The sequence below is a fragment of the Genypterus blacodes genome, unplaced genomic scaffold (genome assembly GCF_046128005.1).
Source record: "Genypterus blacodes isolate CSIRO-AG114 ecotype Tasmania unplaced genomic scaffold, CSIRO-AGI_Gbla_v1 ptg000032l_1, whole genome shotgun sequence".
Taxonomy (NCBI): domain Eukaryota; kingdom Metazoa; phylum Chordata; class Actinopteri; order Ophidiiformes; family Ophidiidae; genus Genypterus; species Genypterus blacodes.
The window spans coordinates 7,397,890-7,417,500 of record NW_027466845.1 but is presented as its reverse complement, the minus strand read 5'-3'; the positions used below and the strand labels follow the sequence as shown (position 1 = coordinate 7,417,500).

At 43.5% G+C, this 19,611-nt stretch overlaps 1 protein-coding gene across 2 annotated transcripts in view; it reads right to left on the bottom strand.

The window, feature by feature from the left end:
* Positions 1-19,611, bottom strand: part of pde2a (phosphodiesterase 2A) — a 100,322-nt gene that overhangs the window by 22,709 nt on the left and 58,002 nt on the right. For both annotated transcript variants that reach the window (XM_076146125.1, XM_076146126.1), the window contains exons 3-4: positions 399-488; positions 195-283 (exon numbers count right to left, since the gene is read on the bottom strand). In XM_076146125.1, the coding sequence (XP_076002240.1) occupies positions 195-283; positions 399-488 (179 nt within the window). The remainder of the gene's footprint in view (positions 1-194; positions 284-398; positions 489-19,611) is intronic.

Here is a 19,611-nt window from a genome sequence, read left to right as displayed (position 1 = left end):
TCAGGGGGACACCTGTTTGTTACAGCGCTCCAGCTTTTGTGTCGCTTCCCCGGACAAAAGCTGGAGCCAATTCAGCGCACAGCAGTGATTTACTGCGACCAAACATCTGCAGGTTATTGCAAACAGAAATAGAATACAGACACACACACACACATAAAGAGAGAGCGAGAGAGAGAGAGAGAGAGAGATTGCACCTGATCTTTCCTTCCTGTGGCAGTTCATGTGGTGGGTTGTCAGATAGCAGCCTCGAGTCGCCCTCCAGCATGTAGACGCATACACACTCCTACAGCAAAACACACACACACGCACACACACATTCTATTACATGAATGAGTTCCAAGCCAGTTGTGTGAAGGTAGAACATGTGTGTTCATGTGTGTGTGTGTGTGGGTCCTTACCGTGGTGGGCAGCAGCTCCTGTATGCTGTCTCCAAGGGCGACCCGCAGCGAGCGCGCATCCACAACCGCCGCCAGCCGCAGCAAAGCATCCTGAGGAGGACGACAAACACACACACATACACACACACCGTCTCTTTAATTGTTCACCATTTGATTGTCTCGCCTACAAATTACTTGATGCTTTTTGGCTTCACTTTGTGTTTATTTAGCAACTTTCCCCCCCCCCTGGTATTTAGTTTGGTGCGCTGACCTCTGAAACAATATTCTATCTGTGTCACTCTTGATGAATGCGAAGCGATCAGCGCTTAAAGGCACAAACGAGGTACTTCCAGTGAAGTGAAGTCAGACGTCTTGGGGGATTTTGCTACGGTTTGTTTTGCTCTTCATTACATTTGACGGGTCTGTTTTGTGTGCACGCTGTTAAGACTAAGCCCTTACAAGCCAGTTGCAGCGCTCTGCCTGCCAAGAGGAAGCTGAAGTGGCAGCAGGCCAATCTCATGGTTAATATACATTTATTATGTATTCTCAAGGCTGCTGGGTTTGAAGGCTGGAGAAATGCGGTGACAAATGCAGCGGTGATCTAAATCAGTGATGCCTCTGATCAAATCTAACAAATTGACTCTTTTTATCGCCTGACTTTGATAAATTGTCTTGACACGCGAAAAGTCCCCGCACCCTTGTTGATCATATGGAAAGACAGAAACTCGGTCGCTAAGTGCCAGGAGAGGAGAGGAGAGGAGAGGAGGGTGCCGACTTCAGAGGACGAACCTGTGGACAGGGAAAGGACAGCGAAACGACACTTCCAACCGCTGACTCTCGTCTCTCAATGATGAAAACAAACAGGTTATGGACCCACAGAATCCAACAAGTGTCATTGAAATCCAACAATTGATATCCTGCTCACACCCTGAACACACAACCCTCTGGGCACAGGTTAACCACCTGGGATAACAGGAACTCGCATTTTAATGTCACGCCCTGCTGAGTTTCCTATCTGTCCTGAGGTGTTACATTTTCACAATCCAGGCATAAAGCGACAGCACAACACCTCAACCAAGGTTCCATACCGTGATGATGTTTGCCACCTCTGTGTTCTCTGCTTAAATCCCCACACGTTTCAGGTAGCAAGTCTACAGAAAACCTCTCTGCCTGTCACAACTCCTGTGGACTATTTCCTGTTTTATTTTGTAGTATTTTGTGTGTGTGTTTTTGCTGTGGCCGCTAAGATGGCCACCTTACAGGGGAGCCTTCATCTGTCACCTTCTCTTCTTTCCCCCCCCCCCCTTCCTTCTCTCCTTCACGCCCCTCTCTCTCCCTCCGTCGCGTTCAATCTTGTTTTCAAATGAGAGCAATCAAGACAAACAAGGCGTCTGGCGGAGGATCAGGGTGCTGTGGGCGGGTGGTGGTGGCAGCGGCGGCGGCGGCGTGGGGGGTCAAGGAGAGAGGGAGGAGAGGAGCGGAAAGAAAAAGGAACGGAGAGCTGGACCAGAGTCTTGTCATGCCTGAGCACTCAGTGTTGGTTATTACATATGATTAGACATGATTAAATGAGATTAGCTTTGATCACTCAATCAGCCTGCCAGAGTGCTGTTGTAATGAAGTTGGATCTCTGCCAGGCCTTCGTATATATATGTGTGTGTGTGTGTTTGTGTGTGTGTGTGTGTGTGTGTGTGTGTTTGTCAGAAAGAGAGAGAATGACAACTGGCATCTTAAGCTGCGGATCTTGTGTAAATCCTAATAATTAACATTTGGTTGAAAGTCGATTGAAAAACAAAACAAATGTCATTGTCTCCCTGTTTTCCACAATGTGCTTACCGTCAAGAACTCGCCATTGCTTTGTGTGTGTGTGTGTGTGTGTGTGTGTGTGTGTGTGTGTGTGTGCGTGTGTGTGTGTGTGTGTGTGTGAATAAGCCCATATGCACTAGCAATAACATGTATGCATTGGTAAATGTCAGCATATATCTCCTGACCTTTCTCAATCATTTCTTGTCACAATCCATCTGTTATATTAATCTACCTGCCACTCCACCCTTCATCGCACACCTACACACACACAAACATCCATATACCATCGCCCCTCTACTAATACAGACACTGACCTACTTGAACATAATCAGGGAGAGAGAGAGAGAGAGAGATGGCTGCAGTCATGCTAAGTGCAATTTCATTTGAATATGTAATTGCATTAAGCATCCCCGTGCGTTCATCTCATAATTTTAGAGTTAATCCGACAACTTTTCGAAGGCTTTTGGGTCATCGAACTTTCAAAGCGTGGGAATTACACGAAGGACAAAGTGATCCCTCAATTAAGTCGAAACATGACAGATGACAAGTTTTTCACGTGACAACAATTTTCATTAGCCTAATGAATAAATGAAGCATAGGGATGTGGCTTGAGGCTTTTATCTGGATTGAGATAGCAACGCTCCTCTGAGGATCAAGAGCACAGCGTTAACATAATGAGCCCGCGGGACTTCGATCTGTCTCCTAGTCCGCACCTTTCTGTATCCTCATCCTCTCGCTACACGACGTCTTTCATCATTGTACAGTCGTCCTACGCTGTGGCCATTCTAATCACTCGGCACGCTCTGATATTTTGAAGGGCACGTGTGATCGGCATTACTAAACAGCCCCCTCTCTCTCTCTCTCCCTCTCTCTCTCTCTTTATCTCTCTGACCCCCGCGTTCTCCCTTTATACGGTAATGCCGGTGTCAAATACTGAGGCTACCCAGTGCACCTCGGCTCAGAAATCAGATCGGCAGAGTGGAGCGGGGCTAAAACAGCCATTACAATAACTGAAGCTGAACATAAAGCCTCTACTCTGCAATTAGCACACCGCTATCTCATAGTAAGACAAGATCCCAATTAAATGCCAGTGGAAATGAGTCGGTTAATGAACTGCAATGCAGACCTTTTATTTAAATGCAACTGTGAAAGAGGAAAGGGACGCCTTGTTAAAAGAAGGGGGGGAGTCTGAGGTACTGGGCTGGCAAGTTTAGATCCTCTCGCAGTTCTTGGCCTTGACGCAAAATCATTCCTCTAGTTAGTTTAAATCTATTGGTGGCATCGACCTCCATGGTGGCCAAGTTGGCGTTTTCTCACAGCAGAGTTCTGGAGCAATCTATTGGCCTCCCTCAAAGCCAGTCGCTCTCGTCGCGCGTACTACGGCAACTCCAACTGCCAAGATTGCAACGATGCTCAAGCAGAATAACACCCACAATTGTCATTTATATAAACGGATTTACAAGCACACACACACCACATTTTGTGGCCTTGACCGGACTGCAGAAATGGATTGCTTTTCCTGACAATTTGCCGTTGTCCTCAGCTGCCGAGTTTCAGCTGCAGGCAGAGGAGCTCATAACGTCTTAAGAGTTCACGGCTCTTCAGCGAGAGATTTGCTCAATTTGCACTTAAGCCCGAAGCTTTTCAGTGAAGCCGCTCAGTGTGTAAGACTAAAAGACAACACGGAGGTCGGCCCACAGGTGTAATGGTATGGAAATTGGATTTCCGTGAAGTAGGACTTGGGTTGTCCAACCAGAAAAAAGCCGCCTCACTGAGTGTATAATGAAGGCTGGTGAAAGCAAATATAGGCACAAAAATTGAGGCCTTCATCAATAATTTCCCTAAACTTCAGCGAGTCATAAATCACAGTAAAGAGGGAAGGAGGCAGACGGTTGGCGCACAATTCTAGGAGGACGACTCACTGAAGTTTAATTAAGTCTACACGGACAGAGTTGTGGATAAAGTGAGTCAGCCGCGTATCACGTCTACATCTCCTGGCTACCGAGAGAGCAGGACTGGGACAGAAAATATTTGCACATACTTTCTGAGATCTATTGTAAGTTTGCTTTGGTTGCCTGTCGTGCTTTTAATACCAAATAGAACAATATGCTACCCACAATCCTCTTGGAAAGAACACTTGAGAATTTCAGGAAAAAGGCAGCAGGAGTGCAGTCTGCATTTACCAGGGATTAAAGGCTGCTGTGTTGAGCAAAGGGGACACACACACACACACACACACACACTCTGGACTATTTTTAGGAGTAAATAGCAGATTCTGATGCAGTCTTACATGGCTCAAAAAAAGCTCTGCCACCAATTATTGTCCACAATCATGGTGGTGGCTAAATTCATCTGACAAAAATGGAGACATCAATCTTGATACAAAATGAAGGCATTTGTATCCTATGAGGGACTGTCAACCATCAACAGGTTCAAATATACAAATACATGTTGTATAAACTTGTTGTTGTGCCTCACCCCTGCAGCTCCTGTTAATATTGAACTTATCACAACAACCAAAACTCCTTCTGTTTATTGTCTCAGACACATTTGCATATTAGCATGACGCTTTTAGAATCTAAACATAACTGTAAAGAGACGGGGTTGGTCTCCCTTCCAGCAGCAAACACACTCGGACCCCTGAGGAGAGTGCTTTGAAGTGAATATCAGATGAAGATATGAAACACACCCACTGTGAAATGTAAGAGGTATTTAAAATGACATTTGAAGTGCAAATAAAACATAAACAAGGAACAAGAGCAGTTAAGATGGAAGGAAGCACGAGCATGGAGCAGATGTGCAGCAGGTAGGTGGTGAATGGCTGCATGGCAGTTTGTTTGGATAGATTTGATTAGCTGATGTGGCACCGATTGTTGTTGTATCCTGGTTTTTGGTAAGCTCGCCATGACAACCAGGTAATCCATTATTATGTGGAAAATGTGGAGAGACTATTGAGTTATGTTTACATTGAGTCTTTCTTAGCTGAAGCTGCTTTTACTCGAGGTTCACACGAGGTTCTTAAGAAGAAAAACACTGTTAAGGATAATATTGTATTGAAGACATCTTGGAGAGTAAGATTCTTCAAGATATCTGTCACTTCACCATGACAATGTACTCAAGAAAGCACTCAAAACCTGATTAGACCCAATAAGTGCATACAGTTCCTCTAATTAAAGTCTGTGCGGGTAGATTTGAACACAGAAGCAGATAATTCGAGCTAAGGCTGAGTCACAATCTAACAGAGCAAATGTTGCCATTTTTCTTTCCTTATGAATGACATAACATGGATGACACGTTCATAAAAGATCCTAAATTGGCCAGGTGCACTGAACAGCCATTTTTTACAGTAACAAAGATGTCTTAGCAGGAGAGGATTTAAGGAGCATAATGGAGGCTAAATGCTTTTTCTTATCTGATCTGGTTCTCTAATGAGTCATCCAATTCCATGAATCAATCCAATTTGCATTTTACAGGATTTGATTTGACCTTGATCTAACAACTGGGGGAGTTTAAACCTGTTGTTTGTTCCTGATGTTAATGCAAATGATGAAAGAAAGGAACCCCCCCCCTCCCTTTCTACCAATATAGAAAATGTTTATGTAATGCAACAGGTTTGTCCAATGATACACAACCAGCAAATCGCTTCTGCACTCCCTAACTCACTCATGCAGCCTGTAAATATCACTTGAAGGCTTGTTTACTGACCAACTGTTAAGTAAATTACTGCAGACATTGATTTTTGCCATTGGTTCATCAGTCACTGAAGAAAGAGCGGAGTGAGAACACACACACACACACACACACACACACACACACACACACACACACACACACACACACACACACACACACACACACACACACACACACACACACACACACAGCATGCCCGCAGGGAGGCTTGTAGAGATGCAGTGGGTCCTGGTTGTTATTCCAACAGAGCTGGGTCTCCAGTAGCATCACTAACATACTGGAGACACATGCACTGTAGAATACAGCCAGACCATGAAGACAGGCCTCACACACACACACACACACACGCACACACACGCACACACACACAGAGGGCTGAAAAAGAGAGGGAGCACTATTGTTACTTTCTGCTTAGTCCCTCTGATAATCATGATGTAATGTAATAAGGAAACCAAAGTGTACAAGAGTGCACAAGGTCTGACAAAAACTTAAACCACAGTCATCAGAGACAGAGAGAGAGAGAGAGAGAGAGAGAGAGAGAGAGAGAGAGAGAGAGAGAGAGAGAGAAACTTGTTTTCTGCAAAATACACACACGTTGGCTTGGAGGTGCAACCAAAAAAAAATGTTTCCATGGTGATAACAAGGCTGACCTATGACTGTGCAAAGAACAGGAGAAAACAACCTGGCGGTGCTGCTTAATTAACGAACCAACAATGTGTGTGCGAGTGTGTGTGCATGCCAGTAACAATAAGGCAGAGAGAGAGAAACAAAGCAAGTCAGAGAGGATTCTCAGAACTTTCCCTGAAATGAATCTTACAGAAGCCCAATACTTCCTCAGGATGACTCCGGGGGAGCGGATGATAGACAGGGAGCAAAAGGGAAAAACCGAAAGAACAACAAGAAAGAAAGGAACTGACAGACTAAACAAGGGAACCTCATCCCATGAGCAAAGAAAAGAGCTTACTGATGAAATTCAAACATGATTCAATGCAGAGAGAAGTAGAGAAACAGGGGGGAGAGGCAGCATGAGACAGAGGTAGGAAGTGGGAGAGTAGGAGAGAGAGGGAGAGAGAGAGAGGGCGAAACACATGAAATTCAGTCATTCAGTGCACATCACACCTTCTGCTATCCACACCTTAATTAGATATTCTGTGTCCATGGTCAAACTGGGCGCTCATCTATAAATAATCACAGTATAGTTTGATTTAAATGAAACCACACACTGTGTAAAAGCAGCAGTGGAGTGAGTGTGTGTGTGTGTGTGTGTGGACTCGTGAAGAAAATCTTAACATCTCCATCCTCCTCCTGGTCCTCCTCACCACCTGCTGTCTATCTCTGTATATTTTCCATCTGTTCTGGTTCTGCTCACACCTAATTGTGCAATCAAGATCAGGCAGGTACCAACTCTCCATTGAGTGAGCAACACCTGCATTGACTAATCAGCTGTGTGAAGAGCAGGGAACATATGCAAGGATGTGAGCCGTGAGGACCACACACTTTGTCCTGTGGTCTTGGCTTCTTAAATGAGTTCAGAGAGAAAGACTCAGGCTTTAAAGTGCTCACTAATCCGTAGGATATTTGCCAAGTGTGACTCACCGGTTCATACAGTGAGGTTTGCCTAATTATGTGGGATTGGAAAGCATTCCTGTTCTGTAAGCAAATACTTATTCCTGCAGATGAGTGTGTGAGTGGGAGGAAGTATGCATGTTCCTCTGCTGTGTGTGTGTGTCTCCTTTTGTTTTGGGGCTGTGACTACAAAGCATTGTGACCTTTGTGGTCTGTGGCTCTGTCGTCACCTCAAGCTGCGGTTGTTGTCCACGATGTCAGTCCTACAGTCGTGCTGTGACGGCGGTTCTGATAATGATGCGTCTGCACCAGCGCTGGACTATTTGACCCAGTATGTGCTGTTTCTCTGCACTGCAATTTGTTGCACCGTTTGCGCCAGTCATCAGATTTCTCTCTCTCTCTCACTCACTCACTCAGTCACTCACTCACTCACTCTTCATTTTGTGTAATTATTATTTCAAACCTATGCCCAGAGGGCCATTGTGCCCTGTTGTTAAATTATTCAAACCACCTATGTGTTGAGTTTTAGCAATGCAGTTTTAGTATTTTACTGATATTTCCACACAGAAATTAAGGCTATTGTCAATTTGTCCGATGCAGAATGAGCCGTGATGCATCAAAATGCTAAGCACCTTGCCCAATTCAAATAGCTGTGATTGCCATCAGCTCTCGCCGAGGGACCGGCTAATTCTCAAATGTCAACAACTGCCAATCAGGACAGCCTAAATACCATGGCCGCGCAGATGTACCTTGTGGAACAGCGGCAGACAGCACGTACGGGAGAGACTATGATGATATCTATCTCCATCTACTGTGCGTCACTCTGTCTCGCTCCAACAGCGGAGCAGCAGGGACGTAGTCAAAGCTCAGAGCAGGGAAACAAGAGACAGATGGGAACACAGAGGAGAAAAACACCAGTTTCTCTCCCATTCATAGCAGGGGGGCCACAATAATGGTCCTGGTCTCCATTCGTCATCCTCCCCTCCTCTTCCATTTGTTCTCACCCTGGTGCTCATCTGTATCTGATTCACATTGCCCCTCTTTGTTGCTCTGTCCGCTCTAATATTTTGCATAGAATCGCTATTCACCATTGTCACCCCTGTCTCATTGTGTCTCTCTCTCTTTGTCGCCTGTCCATTTCTCCATTTTATGCCTTAGAGTCCATTATCTCTCTCTCTCTCTCTCTTTCTCGTTCTCTCTGCCTCTCTCTCTCTCTCTCTCTCTTTCTCGTTCTCTCTGCCTCTCTCTCTCTCTCTCTCTCTCTCTCCCCCTCTCTGTCTCTCTCTCTCTCTATGTCTCTTCACTGCAGGTGTTTGACAGTCACATTGTCGTCATATGGCGGTTGTTCTATTTTAATCTGACTCTTCTGTTCAGGAACAGACACGCACATGCTGTAACCTCTCTCTCGGCAACATTTCTCTCACTGTTCACTCAGTTTTTTTTTCTTTCTCACCTGGTTTGTTTCTCTGATCTGTCAGTCTATCATCTCTCTATCTCCCAATCTCTCTATCCGTCTATGAATTTGTAAAATGTCAAACATCAGCAGACGTGTGTTTAAGTCCTGACTTCACTGAAACACGCATCGCCGAAGTTGCAAAAAGACTGATTACTTGTTATTAACAGTTGATTCTGCATAACCTCAGCTTCATTATTTCCTGCTTGTCTCGTCTCTGCTGTGGCGTTTATTCCTGCCCCCACTGGCAAGATCCGCAGCGACTACACGCTGGGTTTGGAAACAGTTGCTGGAATCGCAGCTTCCAACGTTTAAGTCGCCAGCTGAATCCCCATTATGTCACATCATTGACGAAGAAGCGTGACACTATGGCCTGACTGCCAGCAAACTACGGGGTTTGGGTTTTGCTATTGGACTGCATCATGCAGAAAGGAATCCCTAATGTTTTGTCCACCACTGACTACAGCGTAACACATTACTGTAGTCAAATACTCTCTTCTGTGACATATCATCAACCAAACTGAACACTGTCAGCTTCACAGTGGATGGCTGCTGCATATGATGGCATTAGATTGAATAAGTGTACTTAATAAACTCACACTCATAAACTTACGCCTACTTTACACAAAGAGGTGAGACCGAGTCAGTGATTTGCAAGTCAAGCCTCGAGTCTTGGGCAACAAGTCCCAAGTCAAGACGGACAAGTTATGAGGTCAGAGGTCAAGACAGTCAACTTTATAGTCATGACCAACAGGTCAAGGGTCAAGTTTCACGCCAAACAAGTCAAGTCTAAAATCAGTTCCCAAGATCTGTGACTTCCTAGGAATCTGCAAAACAATGCCAGAATGTGTAGCTGTGTAAGCTACGCACCCGTGCATATAGGATACACATGCACAAAGACAGAGAGAGAGAGAGAGAGAGAGAGAGAGAGAGAGAGAGAGAGAGAGAGAGAGAGAGAGAGAGAGAGAGAGAGAGAGAGAGAGAGAGAGAGAGAGAACCCAAAGCCCTTCCACTCTACAGTGGTTAAAAGCCTGTGCCCGTGCATGTGCATGTGAGAGGTCACATCACAGTGTCCATCTGGGCACGTGTGATTCATGCTGCACATGAAACAATGAAAAGGCATTAAACCCAATCACAACAATCACACACAAATAGAAATGCACACAGGTGCAAGCTGGCAAATTTCAAATAGCTTAACAATAGGCCGTACCAATACACAACCATACAACTGCAGATGTGTAAACACACACACACACACACACACACAGACACACGCAGTTAAATCAAATCACTCACTCACCTTGGACCGTGTGTGCTTTTATAGGTGTGTGTGTGTGTTTGTGTGTATGAGAGAGAGAGTGCGTGCAAGAAGCCATTGTTTAGAGGCAGAACAAATTTCCTGTAAAGAATTCCAGGATAGACACCCCTCTGGGAGCTTCCCTGTTTATCTGTTCAGGAACACACACTCATTCACACAGAGCAGCACAATGCCTCAGTCTCCTGGTGTTACCTCCAAGTCTCCTTGACCTTTTATTAATCTCTCCTTTGCCTTTCTTCCTCCATCCACCCCCCTAAAATTCCGCCCACCTCGTGTGTCCTTCTGTGCCAGGTCACCCCCAGTCTGTCCACTCACGTCTCTCCATTCCCATGACCTCCTCTCCTCTCCTCTCCTCTCCTCTCCTCTCCTCTGCTCTGCTCTCCTCTCCTCTCTTCCCCTCCTCCCGAGACCATTGTAAAAAAAAGAAGGTCACCTTGACCAGACTTCAGGAGTGCTGACTGCAAATAGCTGTGAGCTTGAACAAAATCTGCTTGTCCTCAAGTGTATGTTCATTAACATTCTGCTGTTTAATTTCACTCAGTTAGTTGTTGTTTTTGCTCCAAACATTATGTCTATTAAATCTGATACAGCAGCTGTTCTGCTTTCGGAGAAAAAATAAGCAGCAGCAGCCGTGATATTTGGCAAAAACTTTTTAGCTGTGCAAATGTGTCTTTCATAGAGTCTGGAACACTGACTATCAAAACCAAAGTTCTGATTGTGTCCAGTAAATGGCTGCCTGGAGGTGTGACTGAGAGGGAATTATCTGTGAGGATGTGGGGGTCATTTCCGGTGCACACAGCAACTAAATCTTAGCTATCGTACATGCTTGTGTGTGTCCAGGCAACACAGTTCTTTGCCGGGAAGCAGCACAATTGGAGTAGACGATTACATGGAGAGATGATGTGTTAAAGTAAACACTGTAACAATAAGTTAGCAGTTAATTAAAGTAGGTGTTGAGTGCATCTAACCAGGACTGAATGAACCTATATCCTTTAAACAAACCATCGTGCTTTATGCTTCGTGCTCATAAGAAATTGACATGCACTGAAACACAGAGAATTTCCTGAAAAGTGTATCATCTGTATACAGCACAGTGACACACACCCAAGGTCAGATGAAAGTTATTGTGCAACGTTTCTACAGGCTGCTGATTCAGGAAAACTATTCTAGCCCAGGTAGCAGAAACTTAATAAGGAACAAGCTCAGAAACATCATTACAAGCTGGCGAGATGAGGTTATTAACTGATGTGTGTTAATTTGCTGTCGCTCTGGTCTACAAATAATCAAAACGATGTCTGTCACATTTGAGTAGGCAGACGATTTGAGGAAGAGTTATTTGCAATATGTCACTGCTGAAGAGGCCTCTGTGTGTTACTGGGAATTGTTTTTAAGAGGGTAGGAAATAGAAACCCTTACGTCCTTTCCACTGAGTCTGATTGTTTAAGCCGACGCTCTGGTCCTGGTGCACATCTGAGCTCTGTTCTGCCTGTGGAGTTGGTGAATTGTCTGTTTGTTTGCATTGCCTTCAGGCGCTCCAGTTCCCTCGCCACAATCCAAACACACACACACCCGCCCAGGTCACCTCCAGACTCTAAATCTTTCCATGGATGAGGATGTGTTTTTCAGTCTGGTGCTCACCCTGTGATGGGCTGGCAAACTGTCTGGGGTGCTTTTTTGGAGTCAGTGGATGCTTTTATCTTGTCATGTCAGGTCTTAGGGATTGGTTTGTTCTCCTGCCTCAGTCAGTCAACAATGACCTGGCGCCGTTGGGTGCAGGATACTGCTGCCAGCACCCCAATAGAGGCCTATTTCACTGTCATTACAAAAACACAGAGGGAACATCGTCTCGGCTCTGACTTCATTACTGGTGTATTGACTTCTTCAATTCAGGCTATTCTATGGTAGAAGGTAGACGGTAAGGCACTTTCTCAAAGGTACTACAAGGAATAGCTTGCTCTCCTCAGCAGGAAGTAGCTGAAAGAGATGGCAAAGACACAACAACCCAATAATCTGGGTCCAGAAGAGGCTCTAGGAATTTTCACAATTTTCTTTTATTCACCGGCTGCTGTTTTGCGATTAAAAAGATTAGATACTTTGCCAATAATTACAGAAAGAGAATTTGGTTTCACTAAACCTTTGTCCTTCACACTCCATTATGTTACTCCCATTACACACTGCTTTAAAATGCAGCCCACGTATCATCTCTTTGAAGAAAGCCGTAAGGAAGGTGGCAAGCGGAGCTGAAGAGAGGAGAGGAGAGGAGAGGAGAGGAGAGGAGAGGAGAGGAGAGGAGAAGAGAGGAGAGGAGAGGAGAGGATGGGGTTGTGACAGGTTAAAGTTATGGAAGGGGAAGATGTAATGAAGATATGCGAAGAGGAGAGGGATGAATAGGAGGGGACAGCAAGACCTATTTCTAATGAGGCTAACTCCATACTGACAACGGGGCACCAGGACACACAATCAATACTTGCCCCAGAGGTGAAACACACACTCATGCACACATACACACACACACACACGCAGAGCGAGAGAGTGCAAGAGTGTAGCTGGAAGTCTAAGGGCCATAATTCTGAGTAAAGGATTCCTGCCACAGACACACAGACAGGAAGACTGTGGAACATAAATTACTGATAAACCCCTTTCTCTCTCTCTCTCTCTCTCTCTTCCTCTCAGGCAGAGAGAGGGGGACACAGTTCATGTGAAGATGCCTTTCTGATAAGGGACAGATGAAAGAGAGAGAGAGAGAGAGACAGACGGAGGAAATGAGCTGTTAGCATATTGAACTTTTATGTGTGCGGAGCGTCTGTACATGATAAATGGATTTATGGGCTGCATGTTATCATCGTGACCAGTCAGATCATTCTTCAACCTGAGAACCACAGTTCATCGTGTTGGCAACTGGCTGCTCTGTCGACACATTATCGCAAGAATGTAGATCAGCGTCTTGTTGCTATTTGGAACCGCTGGAGAAAAGTTTGATTCAATTTGGAGACGTCTGATCAACTATAAATCTGGCATGTTAATGTGTTCAGCAGACTAAACTAAGCCAAATATATTAAATCAAAATGAAATGAGTATGGTTGGATGAATTCAAAAATTAGCACGCACACACACACACAAACACACCCACAAACAAGCACAGGCACAAACCCTGACCAGGTCCACTTAGCAGATTGGACTGGAAGTGATTGATAGGGAGTTTAGTGATGGATGGCCTCCACTTCACTTCTGATACACACACAAACACACACATACACATATAATCATACACGGCGGAATGGAAAAACCTAATATTAATATTTGTTGTATCTTGCCCAAGGCTGGCTTATCAGGGACTTGCAGAAGTCTACTTTGAATTTCAAAATAATTGCATCTACGTGTGTTCGTGTGTGTGTGTGTGTGTGTGTGTGTGTGTGTGTGTGTGTGTGTGTGTGTGTGTGTGTGTCAGTGACATTGTGTTAAGCAGAAGTTTAAATCAGAGAAGAAATTCAAATTGCTCCCTGGCACTCTTAAATACTGTGCAGCGTGCGTCGGCACAGACACGTTTGAATGAAAGACCTGCTCACATATTATCTGCACGTTAAATATATTTTGGCAGCCCTGATAAATGCAAGAGAGGCATTTAGTTCTTCTATCAGACTGCTGTGACTGCGTTTTTACAGATTATAGTCAAAGATGGCACCGTTCACGCTGCTGCTGGGGAACACATTTGCAAAACAAACAAAAGCTTTGTGTGTTTTTAGTAGCTACTTAAGCAATAATACATTTAATACTGAGTGCACCAGCAGAAGGCCAATCCATATTTCAGAGAAGTGAAAAAAAATAAACATTTCTAGAGAGAGAGAGAGAGAGAGAGAGAGAGAGAGAGAGAGAGAGAGAGAGAGAGAGAGAGAGAGAGGGAGGGAGAGAGAGAGAGAGAGAGAGAGAGAGAGAGAGAGAGAGAGAGAGAGAGAGAGCGCACAGTCGGGAGATTAGGAAGGCCATTTACTCTCTGGTTGACCATTTGAACTCGGTTATCACAGCAGTGGTGATTACCTGTGCATATAATCTGTGTGTGTCTGTATAAGTATGTGTAAGTGTGTTTGTGTGTGGGCGTACATACAATACCGCTGATGTTTGAACAATGTATGAATGATGAATGTATGACCTACATATATGATCTGCTAGTGAAGTTAATGTGTTTAATGATCGACTGCACAGCGGTCTACTTCCGTGTCAAATGTATGTGATGAATCAAAGGTGTTCAAATAAAGTGTGTGTGTGTAAATGGAGAGATTCTAAGGTTTGAAAAGACAGAGAAAGGCAGATAGAAGAAAAGGACCAAGGTGAACCCGATGGAGAGAGGAGGTGAGAAGGGAAAGGAACAGCAAAAGACAGATTGAATGGAGAGAGTTGGAGAGAGAGACAGACAGATGGGCAGACAGACAGAGAGAGGGAGAGCGTGCATGTGTGTGTCAGCGTAAATTAAAAAGACAGATGGGAGAAGGAAGAGGACTGATGGAAGTAACGATTTGGAATCTATTTTAGAGAATGGTTGACTGAACGGGGTAAGATTAATAAGATTAGGGTGGTGAAAGACAGAAAGAGAGAAAGAAAGAAAGAAAGAAAGAAAGCCTGAGAGTGAATAATACACAGAAAGAGAGAAGGACAATGAGTGTGAGACACAAGAAAGACAGGACAGGAAAGAAAGAAAGAAAGAGGAGAGTGAAAGACAAAAAGATGTGGGTGACTTTGAGAGATTAATGACTCAGACTAATGACAGAGAGAGAGAGAGAGAGAGAGAGAGAGAGAGAGAGAGAGAGAGAGAGAGAGAAATGACTTCCAGCCTGAACTTCTCTATGAAACCTTGAAGTTTAAACATGAGCAAAATGCCTTTAAAACTTAACAGGAAACTGAAAGCTGTATTCATTTGTCTGAGAACCTTTTGATGACCTCCTGACAAATATTCTGCCTTTGCCGGATAACTTCTCAAATTCAACTCTTTGAACTGTGTGCAGTCTTGCAACCGGTTGTCATAATTTGTGAAGATCACTTTCTTTTCAAGTCAACAAACATTCCCCAGCCAAAACTGCAGACATTCATTTGTAATGTACATCAGAGATTACATCATGTTGCTCTCTATAGGGAGGTGTGGAGGGTTCAAGCAAAAGAAGAAATTTGAGGTTTCAGAGTCAGTAGAGAGAATGCCAATGCATATGCGTGTGTGTGTGCCCGTGTGTTACAGTGCACGCGTGAGTGTGTTTGTTGGGGCATCGCTCCTCCAGTCCAGCTGGTATGTGACGGTGCTACCATGGCAACAGAGGAAAGCCATAACAGCCAAAATGCCTGTTTGCAGACTTGTAGATGTGATTGTCCTTCTGTCCACCCCTTTGTTGTTCATTCTATCTCTCTGTTCGTCTGTCCATCTCTGCGATAATCTATTTATCTAGGATCCATTAATTGGCCCATCTGTTGATCTCTTTTCCTCTTTGTCACCTCCTCCTGTTAATTGGCTGTCAGATTCTTTCTTTGTCTTCTTTTTCTTTCTTTCTAAATCTATTTTGGGGATGAAGCTGTGTCTCTTACCTTTCAGATGAAAATCCCAGCATCAGCGAGAAGTGAGGTTGAGAGAGAGGGAGACAAAAAGAGAGAAAAAACAAAATTACAAAATGGTAATGGGCAATAAACACACAGCTTCCATCATTTGAGAATCAGCAGTTTAATGTGAGAATGTGGGAAACAGGATCCACATGATGTATAGACTTTCAAAATGTCATAACTGCAGCCCAAACACAGCAGGAGATTATTCTATTTGCTGTCTTTGTGCACCTCTGTGCCTTGATCTCCCTGTCTGGGTTTATTCCAGGATAATCATCCAGTGATAATACATTATCCTGCTTATTATATGGCTACATACAAAACACATCATTTCACACAGCACATTCATTTTAAATTAATTCATTACACTTTCTTTGCTGTTAATCTGCACTAGATTTGCAACGACACAATGCTGCACAGTCCAACATACTAGCTAGCCACACAGTAGCAGCAAATTTATAGTTAAGTTAAATTACACATTATCATCATTTGTGATTGTCTTTCAGGATGTAGATGTTGGCATCTTGTCAGTTTTCAGTTTGAAAAGTTGACATGACATCTTTAAGTGTAACAGCAAATAGATAATGCTTCTTTGTAGCATTAATGCTTTTTTGTAGCTAGCTAGCAGTTCAGTTATCATTATAACAAAATAATTAACCATGGAAAGATGAGTTTGAGCATAATTATTTCAATTAGACCCAAATTAGATGCATAAGAAACGTGTTCATTTCATACAAATATTCACTTGAGAAATGTCTGATAGAAATCAAAAACAGACACAAAACAGGAAGAAGTTTGTGGTCAGGACATGGAACAAAAACAGAACTGGAATTCTTTCCAAAATGGCCTTGTCGTTTGGGCTACAGATCACTCAGGTCATGTTTACATCACAAACAAACCACTCCAGCATTGTCTTGGGAATGGAACTTTGTCCACTAAATGGTCACAGTGCAGCTGTTTGAGCGCTGAGTCAGATCAGTACAAACAAACGCCGACTGAAGTGGATACAACCCTGTAGGTGTTGAAACCAGGATTTAGACACTAAGAGGAGTTCTTGAGAAAGAGATTAGTTTTCTATCCCACAGTGAACAAAATCTGACGTGAGCACATTGTGTGAGCAGAGGTGATTACCCTTAAGCCTCGTGTTTGACCTCAGGGTAAAAGGTGCCAGAACAGTAGAGCTGAAGAGGTCATCCAGTCATCACACACACTTCCACAAAAGGGGGAAAACCACCCACTTCCCTTTACCTTTGACATTGTGACACACATACACGCATCCACACAGTATGATTGTATAACCAGACACGTGCATACACACATACACACACACATACACACAGTAATCTGCATGTGATTAAGTGGTAATTATCATTATCAAGCCAAATGTGGCCACATAACTACAGCTTTTTGTCATCTTCATATCAGTGTGTGGGCCACGTTTGTGTACCCGTGTGTGTGTGTGTGGACGAGTGCTCTCTGCAGAAACCTCCTCCCAGGCCTGTTTTGTGTTCTCTTCTCCACAGAACTCAACATGACAGGGTCAGCTCTGCAGAAAATGGCCCATTCAGCGGCAATACCGCTCTGCTGCCAAGGACTTCTGTGTTTCAATCTTGGCTTTTTTTAATGGAGCTTTACGTAAAACCGCTGAGCCCACACACAAACACGAGCACGCCCGCACACATGCAGCCACACACAGACACGCACTCTCGCATGAGAGGATAAAGGGAGAGACCCAGCGCAAAAGTGGAGGAGGAGTGACTTATCTTCTCTTCCTCTGTGTGGAAATACAGGAAGGGATGAGCGAGGGCTGTAAAATCATTTCGACTGGGAGGATTAAGACACACACTCAGGACACACACACATACACATAGACACACACACACACACACAAACACACACACAGGTATGCTCTGTTCTCTTAGGTAGACATGGTGTATACAGCATTCACATTTCCACTCACAATGCAACACACCTACAAACAATGAACACTCTCTCAACCATTCACACACTTACATACACACCTGGACCAACACATTCATTGTTAAGTGCCTCTCTTGCAGCAAAACTCTCGATTTTCTCACTCGAATATATTCGCCTACACACGAACGAACAAGTTCCATCACAGAGACGTTGACAAAATGGCCCCGTTACACCTGGCATCAAGAGTGTTTCCTGTCGGAGTTTAGATTTACAGCTTCCATAAGAATGTGAAACATGTCAGTGCCTCTTGTAGTTATCAAAAACACCTTTAAATGTCATTCTTATTTACAGTATGTGTACTAATCTACTCCTGTTTACTAGCAGAAATACATTCATCATAATGTTTTGTTAGTAAATGAGGGTAATAGGATGAAATCTCATGAACAGTGATCATATGTGTTGCAAACCTGCCAGAAGGGATGAATATTAATTGTTTAGTAGAAAACCAAATCTGAAAATGTAATGACATTTCAATCAGATACAGAATCCCCTTTTTATTCCAATTTCTGTATATTCAGAAAAAAACAAGTTCCTATACTGTTTAATTTTCATTCATGTGATTATGTAATTGTCCCACTTGAATGGCATATGATGCTTTAAATAAACGAGACACTGTGTTACATGTGGCAGCAACGTTCAATCAAACACAAAATGTAATTTCTTCTTTGTTCCCTGCACTTTCAGAGCTGAAATGCTGAACTTAATGAGGACCTATTTTACCTCCTGCCTAGGAGCTGTATGGTTCCTTCGGTTCCTTGCTTCCCACTGCGCTTCAACTACCATGAATATTCTGCATATTAGCACCAGTGAAAAAAGTCAATGCACTGCTTAATGTTATGAGTAACTCAGAATAATACCAAATGTAGCAATATCTTATAAAACACATTTGCATTTCTTATTATTTGGTATTTGTGAAATCTCCTGGGAGCAATCAAAGCAAAGTGGGGGGTTTTGTTTTGTTTAGTTTTCCCCTGTCTCACCCTGTGTTCTCTTACTACAGCCCATGATGCGTTTTGCAACTGCTGGTATGGTGGAATGATGACATCGTGTATAGACTGCACCTTTGAAATCATCACACTAGCAGCACTGATTTCATTTGAGTCTCCACGGTTACATTGTCTCGTCATTTCAACATTTCTTTCCTGGCTGTGGTTGGTTGTTGTCGCTCTGTTTGTCCCTTTGCCTTCATTCACATGTACATCACACGTCTGTGCTCTGTCAATGTTTAATAACTGGACTCATTATAATGCCAGACGCTTTCTTCAATACAAATATTCAGCAAAGTGTGGGGTTGAATGTTCGGCTGGGAATGTATGGATCCATGCGAGTCCAGCAGACGTCTCGTCTTTCTTTGACAATTTTTCTATTGACTTGTTTTTATACATGCTGTTGCCAGGATACAGAGGATGTCTGTTGTTGGATCAATCGAAGAGAGAAAAATTTGACTTTTGATGATTGTACTGTGTATCTGTGTGTTTACAAGCATAATTGTCTTTTATGTTGCTACATTAAAGTATCGCCCAGCTCCTCCCTTCATGTAACCTTAGTGAAATGCCAAATACATAATTAACATTTATACTACATTCCCCAGCGCTGTCTAACCCAGTTCTGTTGACATTTGGCATGTATGTCAACATTTATTTATGTGATTATCATTGTACAGTTTGAGTGATGATGGATATTCCACCTAAAACAAAAGAAAAATCTGAAAATCTGATTATGAGGAAAAATAAGAAACTTAACATACATTTTTGTGCAGTGCTGCAAGATGAAATAAAGAAAATCTTTTAGTTCATCCAATAGTAAATGACAATAATTGCTTGGAATCTGACCCCAAATGA